The sequence below is a fragment of the Plasmodium yoelii genome (genome assembly GCF_900002385.2).
Source record: "Plasmodium yoelii strain 17X genome assembly, chromosome: 9".
Lineage (NCBI taxonomy): Eukaryota > Apicomplexa > Aconoidasida > Haemosporida > Plasmodiidae > Plasmodium > Plasmodium yoelii.
The window spans coordinates 185,208-205,335 of NC_036181.2; the positions used below are offsets into that span (position 1 = coordinate 185,208).

A 20,128-nucleotide genomic window follows, 5' to 3' on the forward strand; every position below is an offset into this window, starting at 1 on the left:
TATCTACCATATTATTTATAATTATTAGAACTATAACATTAAATTTTATTAATATACTTATATTTTATTTTTAAATCTTTTAAAATATTATTTATTTATACCTCAAAATATAAAGTTTAAAAATTAATAGTGATTAATCTATTATTATACCTTATGATAAATAAATTAAAGCGTATAAAGTATTTTATATTAATACTAATTAATTTTTAAACAAATGTAAATGAAATACAAAAATAAATAGTAACTATAATTAAAACTTAAAAAAATATTGTATATATAGTTAAATTCTTTATATGTTACTAAAAACGTTAGAAGCATAATAATATATATAGATGATGTTGTCTTGTCGATTCTTGATCGGCATCCCATGCATCTATATTTTGTGAATACCTATTATATATTAGTAATGCGTTTAAATAACAATAAAAATATACCCTCTAACCTGAAGGTATATTATAATGTAAAGGAATATTCAAAATGAATCGAATTATAATTATACTATGATATATAATATTATTATACTGTTCGGTTATAAAAATACGATTTAAATTAAAATAAATATGATACAAATAATAAATTTTACCAAATAAAATGTTTCATCAAATAAAGAAATGCATTGTATATTATGATATGCATAATTTAATATAGCTCTGGGTTAACAAGCCTTATATAATAGATAATAAGGGTTCTTATGTATAGTTAACCAAAAAATTGTTATAAAACATAAAATTCGAATTAATAATATTGTCAAATTTAATATATATTAACGAATTAGATGTAAGTATTATAACTTATAAAATATGTTATATAACCCCTTTTTTGGTTGCATATTTAGACTTCAGCTCGAGATTAAACATACGGAAATGGGACATATATTTAATCAACCTTTACAGACCAATAAATATTATCAAATTATAAAAAATTAAATAAAGACACAATACTTAACTCTAACACGAATATGGGGTCCATAAACACAACTTCAACACTGATCCACATCATAAAAACTATATAAAAATTATGCAAAAATTGCTGTGAAATAGACAGTTTCTTAAAATATATCAATTATTATTACTATTCCTGAAATTGTCACTACTTTTCGAATCATATATTATTGATCAGTTTTCTTCTTCATTTTTTTAGCCTTTTTCTTAAATGTTTTTGAAATCGTTTCCGAAATCCAAATAACGAATACTAATATAGAATTTTAAGAAACATATGATTTTTTTATTAACATTTGCATATATTTAATGAAAATAATTTTTTAATTCTTTATTATTTACCTTATAAGAAATTCCCAAGAAAGTTGATACTGCAACAAATATAGATGCAATTGAAATTAGTGTGTGTTTTATTACTGATCTTCGTGAAAAAGTTGGAAGAGATGGAAAATTGATAGATTGAGCAGCATTACATTTATCTTTTAAAACATTATAATCATTTGATAATGTAGACAATATTTTATTATAGAGACTGTCTTTAGTATTGTTATAATCTTCATTAAGATCATCATATTTTTTAGCAAATTCTTGAGCTTTTTCTAAATATTTACTGCAATTTGAAATGTTTGCATCAATTTCAGTATGCATATTACATAATAATACAAATGAATAATAAAATTTAGATATAATCTTCATATCCATATTCATCAACTCTTGTTTTTTATCTATAAGATCCTTATAACTCTTATAGTCACTAACACCCGTTATAGCCTTAATATACTTATCACCATTATTTATATATTGATCATAAAATTCTTTTAGATTGTTGATATTGTCATGTGATTTTAGGCTTAACATATAACTTAACCATATGATAATGTAATAAACCATATTGATATTATTTTTTGCATAATTCCTAAACGAATAAGAATCCATAAAAATTGCATCAAACAAAAATAAACATCCAGCATTAATTTTATCGACATCCTTATCACATAATTCATTATCACAATACTCTTTGAAATGGTTACTATTATTAAATTTATACTCTCCCTCAATTAATCTATCAGGAAACGAGGTTCTTACAAAAAAAAACTTATTACACTAAGAAAACATTAAAAACAATTAATAAAAACGTGTATTATTGAAAATTTTATTAAAATAAAGTCTAATGATATGTATAATGCAATATCAAAAAACATAAAGGAAATTATTATTATTAAAAATGCATATACCATTTGGTCATTCATTATAATGGGATTTTATTTTTAATTTGTAAATTGAGTAGAATTATGCTGTTTTTATATAAACTGCCCCCAATATCTGACGCAAATACTTTGACCCTATATATAACAACTGTCTGTAGTTAAATATATTATAAGTTTTTCAATAATTAAATTAATATAGAATAATAAAATAATATCACTAAAGAAAATTAATATTCGTTTTTATTATAATTAGCTAGATTACCTTAAATATAATGTCGTTTAATACATTTTTGATTAAATATAATGCATTTTATATAAAAAATTCTATTATTACTATAATCCTTAAAAGTATATAAATAGTAATGTTTTAAAGTATATTAAATACTTATATACTTGTTTCTAATATTATATAACCCAGTTTTTGATAAAATTATAGTATTTTCAAATTAATTTACATCTCCATTTTCTATGCAAATTATATAAATTTATATTGTTTTTAATAAATGTAGATAAGTTCATAATCCATTTTAATGAGTCCAATAACTTTATTTTTATTCCTATATACTTCAATTTATAAATACCTTATTGGGTAATTTTGCAATATATTATATGCATCATTTCCACGTTTTAAAACGTCAATTAGACTGAACCCGTATTTATTAAGCTATTTATAAGTTTAAATAAGTCTTTAAATTCATACAATTTTTAAAATCATACTTAGTATATATTAAATAATAACACATAAATAACTATTGATTCAAATTTAAAGTGTAATAGAAAACTAAGTATAATTAGGCTATTATATAGTTCTTTGATAGGAGAGATAAGGGAAGTATGTTTTTTTAAGACAAAGCTGTAATCATATAATATTTATTTATTCTACATAGTTTAATTATGCCTTATATTTTCTACCATTAAAGCTTTTAATTCATGTATATATATATTAAAACTCTTCATTAAAAATGACTTATAATTATTTTCTAAATATATAGTTTGCTTTATATTTTATAATAAACTATATTTAGTTTTATTAAGAAAAAATATATTTTTAAGTAAACTATAGAATTATTAATATTATTTTGCTTGGTAATGTTAATTCTAATATTATCACATGAATACATACTTAAATAAATGTTATAATATTTCATTTGATGTTTTGTGCATACAATTTTATTCTTATTACAAGTATAATAATATATATAACTACTGTATGTCCATGTATTTGAATCAAATGAATTTAATGTTTTTTTCCTATTTAATACTTTATCTATGGTCATTACTATTATGACGTTGCTGATAAATCACTGTATAGTACAACGGAATAATTAATGCGGTTAATAAAAATACTTTAAATCAATGTATAATATTTCCTCGTTTCATAGTGTTTTAGAACATATATATTATTTCGTAATAACAATATATTTAAATTATATATTTTTAGTTTTTATATATGTAATAAACTAATAAAAATATTATTAGTTCAAATTAAATATTACATACTTTTTCTGTATATTTTGCATTTATATATAATTGTATATATTTCCAAATTTAACATATTTCAGTTTTAGTCATTGATACAATATTATATATATAAGAATAATAACATTAATTTTATATACCAAGTTGTTTATAAGTATTAAAACAAACTATAACATTAAAATTTATTATATACTTATATTTTATTTTTTAACCATTTTAAAATATAATTTATATATATTTCAAAACTATAAATTTTAAAAATTAAAGTAACTAATATAGAATTATACCTTTATGGTAAATAAATTAATATATATAGAATTATTTATATTATTTGAATTTAAAACTTTAGCATAAAATGAAACTATATATAATCGAAAGTTAAAAGGATAGTATGCCTATACCTATAATGTAATTTTTATGTATTACTAACAATGTTAGATGCATAAAACGTCTTTTATAGATATTGTTGTGTTGTTGAACCTTGATCAATATTTTATACATCTATATTTTATGACTACCTATTATACATTAGTAGTGTGCTTAATTAACATTAAAAATATAATCATTAACCTGAAGGTATATTATAATGTAGACAATTGTTTAAAATGAATCGAATTATACTATGATATATAAAGTTATTATGCTGTTCGATTATAAAAATACGATTTAAATTAAAACAAATGATACAAATAATAAGTTTTACTAAATAAAATATTTCATCAAATAAAGAAATATATTATGTTATACATAATTCAATATAATCACATATTAACAAGTTTTATATAATAAATAATTATGATATATCATAATATGAATTAATATATGCAATATAAACATTTTATTTTAATCATATAAAATCGACACGAAAACTCAATTATATATATTATAACTTATAAATATGTTATGTAACCCCTTTCATATTAATGGCAATGCCCCTTTTTTGTTGAATATTTGGACTTTTGAACTTTATCTCGTGATTAAACATACGGAAATGACACATATATTTAATCAACCTTTACAGACCAATAAATATTATCAAATCATAAAAAATTAAATAAAGATACAATTAATAACCATAATTCAAAACATAGATTCATATGACAAACCTATAACTCATGATACAGACCCCTACCCCCTATATATAATAATAAAATATATATTTAAAAATATCATACAAGTTTATAATATATAATTTAATTCATCATTTAATTGACTTTATAATTTAGGAAAATTACTACAAAAATATCTAACTCCTATTTTGACAATACAAATTTAAGTTAATACTTCATAATATGATACAATTACGAAAAGCGTGTTGAAAAAATGGTTTCTCAAAACATTAACCTTTTTATTTATTTGCATTCCATTACTATCCCTTAACATTAGTTCTATTTTTCCGTTCCATGAATATAAAACATTTTCAAAAAAATAATGGTGCAATTTATCCATTTTATTGCGATTTCTTATCAGAATTCATATTAAAACTTTTTAACAAGTGAAATAAATTTAAATAATGGAAAATTGTCACACACGCATATTCGCATAAAAGGGCTATGTCATATTCTAAAAATTGTTTTACATTATTAATAATATCAACTATTTTTTAGCTTAATTTAATGTATTTTTATTAAAACTATTTGCTTTTTATATTCTTTAGTTAACTGTCTATATTTTTTGTTTTACTTCATCTTTTACTTCTGAATGTTATTCTCATTTATGTCTTTTTATTTTTGTGAATTAACTTCTTCTATTATAGTGGAACTAAAATTACCAACTAGAATATATTTATTTTTAAAATATCATCGTCGCTTGTTCCTAGGTTTCTATCTCCACACTTCTTAAACATTGTATTTTGTATTTGCATTTTCACTATTACACCACGATTTTCCAATAGTAGCAACTTCAAATGGGTTAGAATAAAACAACTTATAAACTATTTTTCATTTTTAACCTTTATTTTATTAATTAAAAAAAACTTTAATAATTGACAGCGATTATATATATTTCCTCAATTTAGAAAGTATAATTGAACATTATTTGAATATGAAAATAATAAATACATTATATGTATGGACGTTTGCTTTTTTAATAATCTTAAGTATTATTTTAGTTATAAGGACATGTTTCAAAATTAAGTTAATCATTTATATTTATTTTTCTATAGACAGAAAAAAAGAAGTAATAACTAATAATACGAAAACAATCAAAAATATTTAATATTTACTATGTGTAAATGGATATAAGAAATGTTGTAGCTTTTAAAATGAGGTAACTTAAAATTAACAAAAAAAATGATTTGATCTTGGTGTTTTTATAATTTTATTTAACAATTTTTGATAAACCACAAAAAAACAAAATGGAAAATATAATAAATCATAAAATAAAAATATTTTATAGTGTAGTCATATCATGCAAATGTATGTAAATTTGTTAATATTTCCAATGTCTCCAGTTTTAATTGAAAATATACGCGAACTTTGGAGAAAAAAACATATATAAATGTAATAATATGCACACCGATCAAGTAGTTGTTTATTCGCCAATTACACATGCGTGAAAATTATGTTTATTTATTTACTTATTATTACTACTATTTTATTATTGTATACTACAGTGGTCTAATTAATGAATACAATAGAATACTTTAAATCAATCGATAACATTCCATTTATAATTTTTTTAAAATAATATATTTTAATAAAAATGGTATATTTAAAACATATATTTACGAATTTTTATATCTATAATACCATAAAACATAGTTAAAAACAAATCATTTGCTATACAAATTTTCTATAAAATCTACATTCACATATAAATATATTAATTTACCTGAATCAAATAATATTCAGTATTTAATTATCAATATAACATTAAAAGATGTATATAGTAGAATAAATAATTCCAATTTTATATCCCCATTTTTATTCATTATTACAAACAAAATATATTATAAAAAATAAAAAATATTCTTATATTATACCCATTTTAAAACATATTAATTTTATATAAATTTACGCTTCTCAAACAATATATGTGTAGCTGTTAAAACAAAAAAATAATTTTAATAATAGTGTTATACCTTTATGAAAAATAAATTAAACCATATAAACCATTTCTACTTTATTATTCGAAAATTAACAAAAAAAATTAAATAATTAAATTCAAAAAAATGTGTTAATATAATCCAAATTTTCATTATTTATTATTCATATATCTATAATACATGTTTATTATTAAGATATATAATTAATTATAGGCAAAAATATAATAATTAGCAATTTGGGGATAATTTATAAAAGTTATATATAATTAACCAAAACTTACCATTAAAATATAATATACTAATATTATACATTAATAATACTTAATCTATATAAACTTATTAAATTTTAATACTAAATTTGATTATAAATTTTTTATTTACGATTTTATTTTTATGTCAATGTTTATACATGTTTTCTGTGTCAAAAATTTTCTCTTTATCTAAAGGTTAAAAATTCAGGTTATAGACATTTTTTTATAATTTTTACTTATATACTTAAACAATTTATTATTATATATATTGTTTAATAAATATTATCAAATTCTACATATTTGATTAAAACAAAACTCTACACATGGAACCTGGGTACCATCTTAATTTTGGTTCTATATACATGACACTAATTATTTATTCTAAAACCGAAACATGGAGAATTTTTAATTAAAATTTCCATTGATTTTCTGCATGCATAAAAAGTAAAATAAAAAGGTCTTTATTTTGAATCACTATTTTCCTTTATTTGGAAATTATTATAATATTTTTTTAATTAATATGTGTAAGTGTTTTGGTGTTTTCCAATTTTTGTCGGTACACATTTATCTTAAAAAAAAGTTATAATCAATTATTAAATTTTTTATTTATATAAATTAAAAAAAAAATGAGAGCATAATTATTTAATTTCCTTTTTTATCTACACACCAACAAATAATCATTTGTTAATTTTTAAATTAAAATTTTTATTTAATGGGAAATTACTTGTTTTATATACTTACATATATATTTTTTATTTATATATAAAAATGAAGAATATTAATTTAAATAAAACCATCGCCAATTAGAAAATTAAAACAATTAGTGTAGAACAAAATTAATATTGAGAAATAAAATCAAATAAACATATCAAAAATATAGAAGAAGAAACATATATATAATATATTTTTTTAACTCAAAAAAATATATTATGTATATTATATTTAACCATGAAAAAATATATTTATATTATTAGTTTGGCTGCATTTTTTATATCCTCCGGTAATAATAGAGATCTTTAACAAATCATTTCAATTCGTGGGTTTACACATTTTATTTAACATGTGTGTATGTATTAATTATGCAAATGTGTATGTTCCTATACTAATATTACTTAATTTTTTTCACCATTAATATGCAGATATAATTTATGCAACCAAAATTGAGGAAAATAACAACAAACATGTCCCAAAGTTAAACAATTATAATCCATACCATAATTTAAAAGAAAGTGATTTTGATAATTCAAACTTTTCAAATGAAAAACAATATGATAATGAAAATAATTCCATTAATAATGAAAAATATATACAGCCACATTCAATAAATAACAATTCTCTTCAAAATAAAAAAGACATAAATAATACAAAACTCACATTGTATAATGAATATAATAAGACAAATAATCTTGATGATTTTAGAAATTTTAATCATGAACATGAAAAAACAAATAACAGATTAATTGAAATTAATAAGTCTTTTTTACAAATAACCGTTATAACTCAAATGAATAAAGATATATTCGATGTGGTAGATGTTATATATGGTGTAAATGATAATAATGAAAAGGCATTGTGGTTTTTTTATGAACCTCTACATTTTTCTGAATATATTCTAAAAATATTAGATAAATTAAATATATCTCAATCCACTGATAAAAGTAAATTGAAGAAAGATCATGATGAGGTTTATAATGATATCATAAGAATAAAAGAGTTATGCAAACCTAAAAAACTTGAACTAATAAGTGAAATTAACAAAATGCATGATCCTTTTTATAATTTTTATAATGATCCTCCTATGGATGACTATAAGTCATATACAGCATCAAAAACCGACTATTTAAATTGTTTAAAAGATGAATTTGAAAAAATAAAAAATAAACCAAATAATATTATTTCATATGAAAAAGACGTATATATAAAGAAATGTAAGAATAGCATCAAACTCAAGGATCTTAGTAAGAAAGATTCTGGATTTTGTAAAAATGTGACGCATCTCGGTCCAAAATGTAATAGAGATTGGGAGGTTCCCAAAGATAAAGAAGTAGTTCCATTTATAGATTTTCTAATAACCGAAATAAAAAAAATCAATAATCTAAAGACTCTTGTAACAAAACTAGAATTTATGAAAAAACAACTCGCGGATATTATAAGTAAACATAATAAACACATAGAAATATGTAAAAAAGAAGAGGCTTCTGTGAATACATGTACCAAAAACAATATTGATAATAATAATTGTAATCAACATTTTAATGAAGTTAAAAAAATAGGCGATTCATATAGTATTTTAGAACATAATCATAAAGTTCTAGAATATTTAGAATCAATACGTATTGGTTTTAAGGATTCCGTAATATACTTTTTTAAATTAATAGGGGAATTATTAATAAAAAAAGTAGATTCAAATGGAAATATAATAGAAAAAGATGATATTGATCATTTTGATTTGTTGAAACCCAAATCTATATTCAAATCATTAGAAGATGAATTCCATAAAATATTTGAAAACAAATGGGAGTTTTATAAAAATAAACAAAATCTTGATAAATCCAAAGATATAATGAAAAATACAATATCATTAATTTTACCACTTATGGATAAATTTACAAATTTGAATAAGTCTATGGTACAATTAAAAAATAAAGGAATTTTAAAAAAATTTTCAATTAGTTCTCAAATCAAAAATAAATTAAATGTATCAACTTATCCAGAAAGAAAGGAAGGGTTTTTATCTTCCATAGAATTAGCAAAAAGTTGGGAAAAAGAAAAGGAGGAAATAATAAAGAAATTAAACGAAGAAAATGAAGAAACTGTTCAATTGGATATAAAAATTAGAGAATTATTTAAAAAATATTTAGATGAGTTGGCTGAAAAGAAATATATAGAAGACTTAAAATTAGAATTAAACAACAAAATAAAAGACATAACTGAGAAAATTAAATATGTTAAAAAAACAGTTGACTTAAAGAAAGAAGTTGAAAAAGACATCGTGTATATTGATGAATTAGCTAAGCAACCACCATATCAAATTACGGAATATATAGAAAAAAAAAATACAATATATGATACAATAAAATCAGACATCAAACAAATTTATGTAGATGATATTGACCTACTTTACAATGAAATGTCTTCTGTACTTCAAGAAAATACCATTAATAATATAGAAAATAAAACAGAACTTGAAACTTTAAAATCGAAAATAGATAACGTATATAATAAAATCAAACACATGGAAACTGAAGCAGTTGAAAAAAATCTAAATAATATAGAAACTAACAAAAATAAATTATCAGGCACAATTTTGGAAATAAAAAAATATATATATGGAGAGATTGATAAAGAGCTAAATAAAACATTAAACGACTTTAAAAATAAAGAACAAGAACTATCAAATAAAATAAATGACTACACTAAGGAAAATGACAAATTAAGTGTATATAAATCTAAAATATTAGAAATCAGAAATTATTATAATGATCAAATTAATATAGACAATACAAAGGGAGAAGAAGCAAAAGAAAACTATGATAAATCCAATGAACATATGAAAACAATACCAACTAACGAATATGAAATATCAGAAGCCATCAATGAGGTAAAACGTATGAAAAATGAACTCTTAAGTAAAGTAGATAAATATGTTAAGTTTGACAATATTTATAATGGAAATGTCGATTCAGAACACAATAAATTTATTGATTTAACAAATAAAATAAAAAACGAAGTTTCGGATGAAAAATTAAGCAAACATGAAACAAAATTTAATGGTAGTAAATCTTTAATTAATGAAACAAAAAAATCCATTGATGATGAATACCAAAACATTAATACTCTTAAAAAGGTAGATGAGTATATAAAAGTATGTAAAAGGACTAAAGAGTCAATAACAAATTTTTTTAGTAAACAAACTACATTAAAAGATAAATTAAATCAAAATATTAATACCATAAAAAAAATTGATCCAATAGAAAAACCTTATAAAGACCAGTTTGAAAATAGGTTGATCAATAAAATTAGTGAGTTAGATAAAAAATTTAAAGATGCCTCTTTAAATGATCACGAATCAAATAACAATGGATTAATGGAATATTTCAATAATTTAAAGGCAAATTTAGGAAAAAATAAAGAAAAAACGTTATATCATGAGTTCGATGAAAAAGAAAAAGCCGTTAATAATATTATAAAAACAATCGAAGACATAAATAAAAATATTTCAAATATCGAAATAGAAATTTATACATCCATTTATAATATTAATGAAGAAATAGAAGATGCGATCGGAAAAAATATAAAATTACTAAATGATCAAGTAGTTAAGAAAGTAAATGAAAACGTAACCAATTTGAGTGGAATAAAAGAAAAATTAAAACGTTATAATTTTCTCGATTTTGGGAAAGAAGAAAATATAAAATATATTAATGAAATTAAAATTAAAAATGATATTAATACCTTAGACCAAAAAATCGATAAAAGCATAGAGACATTAACGAAAATAAAAAAAACATCAGAGAGCCATATTGGCGAAATAAAAGGACAAACAGATAAATTAGAAAAAGTAGCAGATATAAACACATATAATGAGGATCCAAAGGAAATTGAAAAAAAAATAGAAAATGTAGTAAAAAAAATAGACAAAAAAAAAAATATATATAAGGAAATAAATAAATTGTTAAATGAAATATCAGAAATAGAAAAAGATAAAACTTCGTTAGAAGAATTAAAAAATATAAATTTATCATATGGAAGAAGTTTAGGTAATATATTTTTGGAACAAATTGATGAAGAAAAGAAAAAGGCTGAACGTACGATAAAAGCAATGGAAGCATATATAGAAGACCTTGATAATATAAAAAAAAAATCAGATGAAATAGAAAAGGACATGAAGATAAAAATGGACATAAATGAGGAAATGAAAGCGCTTAATATATCAAATGACGACGACAGAAATTATCACACTAAAAGTAAGGATCATAAAAAAGGTATTTCTGATATCCATGATAAATCTTCAAAAATAATACAAAATTTTTCTAAGGAATCAGATATAAATAATATTAAAAACGAGTTACAGGAAAATGTTTCAGAATCTCGAAAGCATAATAGTGACATTAATCATTATTTAAGCAAAGTTGAGAACATATATAATATCTTAAAATTAAATAAAATTAAAAAGATTATTGATAAAGTAAAAGAATATACTGATGAAATTAAAAAGAATAATAAAAGCATAAATGATGAATTAATTAATTCAGGAAAAATAATTACAAAAATAAAAGAAAATTCAAGTTTAACAGAATGTCAATCAAAAATAGAATCAACTATAGATGATAATTATATTAGTAAATGTATAAAGGATATTGCAGATTTAAAAACTTATATTTTAAGCGAAGAAAATAACATCAACACTTATTTAAAAAATGCCGAAAATTATAATGAAAATGTATTATTAAACTTTCATAATATAGAAATGGGGGATACTAAATCACAATATATATTAAACATTAAAAAAAATAGTGGCACTAATAACAGTGATTATAACATCAACGAATTGAAAGAACACAAGGAAAAGTCTAATGGTTATAAAGATGAGGCTGGTAAAAATACAGAAACAATCAAAAAAAATAAGGAATTATTTGAAAAATATAAGCAAGATGTAACTGTACTTTTAAATAAATATTATGCGGTAGAATTAAAAAATAAATTTGATAAAACGAAAATTGATTCAGAACAAATCATAAAAGAAATAAAAGAGGCACACACCAATTGTATATCGCAATCAGGAAAATCGGAACAAAAAATGAATGAAATAAAAAACGAAAAAATTCATATTGAAGATGAAGTCGCTAACAATGATAAATCTAATAAAGCAATACTGAATATTAAACTATCCGTAGATCAATTCGAAACAAAATTCATAAAAATAAATGATATAAAAAAAAAATCAGATGAATGTTTAAAAGAGACCGAAAATATAGAGAACAAAATATCAACCTTATCTATAGATACTCAAGAAACAAGACTAAAAGAAAACGGGGAGATATTTGGTACCCTTAAGAAATTTTTAGAATCTCTCAAAAACCAAAAAAAAAATATTGACGACCAAAAAAAAGAATTAGATGGAGTTAATTCCAAAATTGAAAATATAGAAAGCAATGTAAACCAGCATAAAAAAAATTACGAGATTGGAATTGTAGAAAAAATAAATGAAATCGCCAAAGCAAATAAAGACCAAATTGAATCAACAAAAAAATTAATAATACCAACAATAGAAAAACTAACATCTTCTTTTAAAACTAATGATTTAGAAGGTATTGACACTAATGAAAACCTGGGAACATATAATAAAGAAATGAATAAAACATATAATGAGTTTATGGAATCATACAATCTAATAGTAGACTATTTAGAAACGGTTTCAAAAGAATCCATAACATATGGTGAAATTAAAAATAAACGAATAAGCACACAAAAGGAACTCTTAAAAAGTATAGAAAATGTAAATAAAGCCAAATCCTATTTAGATGATATAGAAACAAATGAATTTGATAGAATAGTTACACATTTTAAAAAAAAAATAAATGATGTGAATGATAAATTTACAAACGAATATTCAAAAGTTAACAAAGGGTTTGATAATATTTCAAACTCTATTAATAATGTTAAAAAATCAACTGATGAAAATTTATTATTAAGTATACTAAACCAAACAAAAGAAATGTATGCAAATATTGTCAGTAAAAAATATTATAGTTATAAATATGAGGCAGAAAACATATTTATAAATATTTCTAAATTAGCAAATTCTTTAAATATTCAAATACAAAACAGCTCAGGAATAGATCTACATAAAAACATTAATATAGCTATAGTATCTTACTTGAACTCCCAAAAAGAAGATATGCTAAGCTTTATTCCATCTCCACAAAAAACATCAGAAACATATAAAAAAATAAGCGATTCTTACAATACTCTTCTTGATATATTTAAAAAAAGTCAAGAATTGCAGAAAAAAGAACAACAAGCATTAAATCTTATATTCGAAAACCGACTTTTACATGATAAAGTCCAAGCAACCAATGAATTAAAAGACACATTAAGTGATTTAAAAAATAAAAAAGAACAAATATTAAATAAAGTTAAACTACTATTACATAAATCTAATGAATTAAACAAATTATCATGCAACTCTCAAAATTATGATACCATTTTAGAATCATCAAAGTATGATAAAATAAAAGAAAAAAGCAATAATTATGAACAGGAAAAAAATAAACTTGGAATAGATTTTGATGTAACAGCTATGGAAAAAAAATTTAATAATGATATTAAAGATATAGAAGAATTGGAAAATAATTACAAACATTCAGATAAAGATAATTACAATTTTTCAGAGGAAAATAATAATATTTTACAATCTAAAAAAAAACTAAAAGAACTATCTAACGCATTTAATGCTGAAATAAAAAAAATTGAGGATAAAATAATAGAAAAAAATGGTTTAATTAATAAATTAATAGAAACGAGAAAAGAGTGCATGTTTTTTACATATACAACATTAGTCGAAGCTCTTAGAATCAAAATAACTGATTACTCGAAATTCATAACGTCTGCAACTAAATTTTCAAAAGAATTTTTAAAATACATTGATGATACTTCCAATTCTTTAAATGATGACATCAACACATTGCAAACAAAATATGATTTAAATCAAATAAAAAAGCACGTAACAAGTATGTTTGCAGATGCAACTAATGATAATAATAATTTAATAGAAAAGGAAAAGGAAGCAACTAAGACAATCAACAATTTGACCGAGCTATTTACAATAGATTCAAATAATATCGATGCCGATGTATTACACAATAATAAAATACAAATGATTTATTTCAATTCTGAACTTCATAAATCAATCGACTCCATAAAACAACTTTATAAAAAAATGCATGTCTTTAAATTATTAAATATAGGCCACATTAATAAAAAATATTTTGATATATCCAAAGAATTTGATAATATTTTACAGCTGCAGGAAAGTGAATTAAAAGAAAATTTAAATGATTTAAAGAAAATTGGTCAAAAAATTTCTGATAAAAAGAATAAATTCCTTAATGAACTAAGTGAAATTCCAATTCCCAACTTCAATACACTTAAAGAGATATATCATGAAATTGTTAAGTACGAAAGTCAGATAGATGAAATAAAAAATATTACTAACGATGAAAATGATAATATAACCTTATATATGGATATAATTACTAAATTAATGAAAAAGGTAGAAAGCATTTTAAATTTTGTTACAACTTATGAAAATGATAGTAATGTAATCAAACAACATATTCAAGACAATAATGAAAATGATGTATCAAAAATTAAGGATAATTTAAAAAAAACAATTGAATCATTTCAGAAAATTCTAAATAAACTAAATGAAATCAAAGCTCAATTTTATGATAATAACAATATAAATAATGTTATATCTACCATATCACAAGATGTAATTGATGTTAAAAAACATATTTCTAAAGATTTAACTATAGAAAACGAACTTATCGAAATACAAAAGAGTTTAGAATATATTAAAAAATCTACTTATGATATCAGAAGCGAACAAATAACTAAATATGTCAATCCTATACACGATTATGTTGAGCAACAAACTAAAAAAATTCAAAATGATCCAAATAAAGACGAAATAGACGATCTAATACAAGAAATCGTCAATTATAATAAAGAATCAGAACTAAAATTACCCACCATTATAAATAATAAAGATAACGTTACACCAATAATCTCTCGTATTGACAAAGTCATTAATTTAATAAAATCAGAATATAATAACAATGATAATGTATCATATAATGTTGCCAAAAAACTTGAAGAAGATGCCAATAGCATAATTCGTGATTTAGATACGAGTCAAAACATGCTTAATGATTTAATACAGAAAAATTTAAAAATTATAGACGATTTAAAAAATAAAAAACAGGAGATAGAAAATCGTAATAATTTACAGACTATTAATAGGGAACAAGAAATAACGCAAACAGAGCATGTTAACAATACATATCATCATGATATTAATGACATTAATGATGTTAATGATATTAATGATACAAACGATATAAATCAAAATCACCAAAACTCAAGCTCAGATAAAAAGGACTATTCCAAAACAAGAAATACAGGGAATGCGATTAGATATGCCGGAGCAATTGCATTTGGTTTAGTAACATTTTATGTAATTATAAGAATAAAAGAAAAAAAGGATAAAGATGAAATGGAATTCGATAAATCTAAAGGTTTTTATGATGGCGGTGAAAGTACGCTTTTTGAAAGAAAAGATGAAGTTATAGAAATAGATATGAACGAGGATTTATCATTTAATTAAAAAACATTTGTTTATAAAAGTTAATATTATAGGAAATTTATAATTACAATTAACAAAAAGTATTCTATATGAATATTTACCATATTAATGCAACAATTCTATGTTTAAAATATTTTTTGTGTTGCACATAAATGTTAATTGTCGAATGTTATATAATTAAACATATTTATAAAATTGTAATTTATAATACCAAATTAATATGTCAAAGAGTATTATAATTACATACAAAATTAAATTAAATTAAATTAAAAAAATTACCATTATGTTAAATATTTCATTTTTTTTTTATGTTTTGTTTCAATTCTTATTATATATAATATTTGTTTTGTATTAAAAATATATTTTATAATTCACGTTAATTTACATAAAGATATGTGTATCAATATTATTAAGGATACACAATTTTTATCAACTTAAGAATTATATTGCATTTTATTTAGTAAATTTTAAATTAAAAATAATAAAAAAAAATCACATAGAATGGAATTTACCATAATATAATTTTGCGATGAATTAACAAATATTATTTTGTGGATGTTGCAGCACCAACATCATCCATGGATAAACATAATATAATTTGTTAAATTATTTTTTTTAGCATTTAAAAATAAAGAATTGTGCTAAAATGCTTAAAAAACGGAAATGTATAACAAAATTATTATTTTCATATTATAATGTTTATTCATTAATACATGTATATATAATTATATTAAAATCACATATGATCAAATTGATATTCAACAAATATATGTTTTTTATATTTTAAATTACCGATATTCTATTAGATAATATCCGTGGTAGTATATAATATATTTTTTTATGCATGTAAAAATATATAAATTACATGGATAATTAAATATTTTATAAATTTTAGTTAATGGGCTATAAAAATAAAAACCATGTCTGTCCATAATTCAACATATTGTAATGTATAAAAATAAATAATTTTAATTATTATATATATGATATTAATAAATTAGAAATCATATTGTTTTTTAACATTTATTATTTATGAAAGTTTTGGTTATTGATGTTGCTTTATAATTAAATTATTTAAATATAAAATTATAAATCTATAAATCTATAAATAGTATATACACTAAATTTTTGCATAACTTTATCGTTTAAATATAATTTTTTATATTTTTTTTAATAAATATTCGTTTTTCATAATTTTCTTGAATGTCTTTTTTTTGTTTTTAATTTTTAATTTAAAAAAATATATTAATATATATTTTAATTTATTATTTATCATGTCCCAAAATAATAAAGGATATAGTGATATTATGTTTTTTATTTTAATCATGCTCATATATGTGAGTAATAAAGCCTTTGCAAGTGAACATGTTATAACTAATACTATACCACGTAATACTTTTCGGCGAAGAAATACTTCGAAAAATGATAGTTTACGCAAAGCTGCCTTACTCAACGCTACTCTAACCAAAACATATCCAAGCAGTATTAAGTGAGAAAATATAGCAATATATATTCACATTTAATACAATTATGCATTATACGTCTCATTATGAAAATATTATATTGTGGAAATTACACATACATAGTGTTTGAATACCAAAATTATATTTTATAAATATTTTTATTTATTCATACATTAGAGATAACTCCATTTTGGATAATAATAGTTCGAATGAAACACATGAAGAAACCCCCACAACATGTACCAATTCTGAAGAAATTAAGAAAACAACAGAAATTATTAACGATGCATTGTCAATTTTACGATACCATGCTACAAGTGAAGAAAACTACAAATTACAGTATGTATACGATAAAGATGCATTGGTATATTTTAAGAAGCATGGAAATACAGACATTGAAAAACTTAATCTTAAAATACGCAATCCCGATAAGGTATGAATTGCCGAACAATGTTTTTTAAGTTTAAAATTAAAGTTAAAAAAATTATTATACATATTTACATTTTTTGGTTTCATTAGTATAATGATGTAATAAACAATCTATGGGATCCTTATGGTACCAAAAATTTCAATGATTACTTTATTAATGGTATATAAAAAAATTAATAGTTAATAAATTTGATATATCTTTATCATTCTTTATTCGATTTTTATTATTTTTTACCTTTCTGTATATTAAATTTCATAATATTTTAATTTATATCTATGCAAAATTATATTTTTTTAGGAAAAGTTGTCTGTATATACAATCCAAATTTACTAATGATAAAACAACGAAGCATAGACCCTACAGAATCACCCCATGAATCGGTTTATGCTTTAGTCTCAAAAATTAAGGTAAGGAAATAAAGTTTTCTTCTTTCACCCTAGAAATAGGGTTTTTCGTATTACACCATATTTTATACAAATATATTTTTATTCATTTTGTAGATATCAGAAGACACAACGGTAATTATCATAGCTTCAGCAAATGTAAATGAGTACAAAAGTTCCAATAAGCAAACTTATAAAAACAATGATTTGGAAATAAACAACTCATTAAATACTAACAGATCTTCTGAATCAGATATTAAAGAAGAGTCTAAAAAAACGTTTATTAACTTATCTGCGTTTTTCATTAAAAAAGAGGACAATTACATCAATGTTACTTATGTTAATGCTGTAAGCAATATAATAATTTTATTCCATCATTTATTTTTTGTACTCATTTTAGTATTCGTCAAAAATGCGTCCGCTATATAAACATACATATTTATAATATATGGCATACATTCCCTCCAAAATTGGAATATTTATTTTACACATTTTGTTTTTTTTTTGTAGATGGATGATAACACATCTTCTTCCAAAAAATACTCTATTAAAAAAGCTAAAGCTCCGAACATAGCATTTTACCTCCGCTTAATGGAAATATTTTTGAAGAAATAAATGTATATTCCGTATACCAATTTTTAACAGTTTAATACTTCAATATATATATATATCGATAAATTTAATTTATTTTCATGGGTGGCATATATTTTAATTTACACCATAAAATATATTGTTTTTTTTTAAGAAATATTATTTGTATATAATATATGCATCCCCTTTAATATAAGGATGTTCTACATCTATTTAAATTTGTGAACAAATAAATATTATTATAATTTATGAAATATTTTTTTTGTATTACTTTATATTCATGTTTATCACTTTTTTTTGTTAAAAATTTATATTTTTATGCTTTTATTATTTTTGGCATTTTAATTATGATTATTAAACTTAAAATTTTGATAAAAGTTTGTTATTTTTAAATACAAAAATGTCTTAAAGTATATTGATCACCACATTCAGGGTCAGATATGAATGGTTTACTTCATATTTATTTTTTTTTCTCTTAAATATTGTTTTTGAGCTCGTTTCCGAAACCCAAATAATGAATACTAATATAAAAATAAAAATAAATGTATAATTTATTTATATATCAACCACATGTATTATATTGATAAAAATATTTTACACCCCTTTTTAATTCATTAATTATAAAGCAAATTAAGTGCTTATCATATTACATAGAAATTTTATAGGTAAAAAAGGGGATATACCAAATTATATAATGTTTTTATTTTTATACAAATTTCTAGCATGATCATGCATATCTCCAAAAAAAGATCCTTTTTCAGTAAATAGTGAATCATATAAAATATTCGAAAAAACACTCCCATAAAAAATTGAGTCATTCGAATAGTCACTATTATCATCTTCAATAAAAAATATAATGATTGACATAGAAATATATTAATTTCAGGATAAATTGTCAATACGACAAAGGATGCATCAAACATATAATGGAAAATTCTGGCATTAAGGACAAATAATTATTATTATAAA

General features: G+C 21.1%; 3 protein-coding genes across 3 annotated transcripts; 2 read left to right on the forward strand and 1 right to left on the reverse strand.

Annotated features, from left to right (window-relative positions):
* Nucleotides 1-1,128: 1,128 nt before the first annotated feature.
* On the reverse strand, nucleotides 1,129-2,188 carry PY17X_0902200 (uncharacterized protein; the record flags this gene model as incomplete). Its single annotated transcript, XM_718869.1, has 3 exons — nucleotides 1,129-1,191; nucleotides 1,281-2,042; nucleotides 2,174-2,188. 3 exons carry the CDS (start codon nucleotides 2,186-2,188, stop codon nucleotides 1,129-1,131), a joined length of 840 nt encoding a protein of 279 aa, XP_723962.1.
* A 5,682-nt stretch (nucleotides 2,189-7,870) lies between these two features.
* Nucleotides 7,871-16,313, forward strand: PY17X_0902300 (reticulocyte binding protein, putative; the record flags this gene model as incomplete). The annotated part of the gene is made up of 2 exons (XM_022955879.1): nucleotides 7,871-7,922; nucleotides 8,062-16,313. The coding sequence occupies 2 exons, from the start codon at nucleotides 7,871-7,873 to the stop codon at nucleotides 16,311-16,313; spliced, it is 8,304 nt and encodes a 2,767-aa protein (XP_022812100.1).
* Nucleotides 16,314-17,566: 1,253 nt separating this feature from the next.
* PY17X_0902400 (fam-a protein) lies at nucleotides 17,567-19,183 on the forward strand (the record flags this gene model as incomplete). The annotated part of the gene is made up of 6 exons (XM_022955880.1): nucleotides 17,567-17,781; nucleotides 17,933-18,188; nucleotides 18,275-18,344; nucleotides 18,483-18,592; nucleotides 18,686-18,916; nucleotides 19,079-19,183. The coding sequence occupies 6 exons, from the start codon at nucleotides 17,567-17,569 to the stop codon at nucleotides 19,181-19,183; spliced, it is 987 nt and encodes a 328-aa protein (XP_022812101.1).
* Nucleotides 19,184-20,128: the final 945 nt, after the last annotated feature.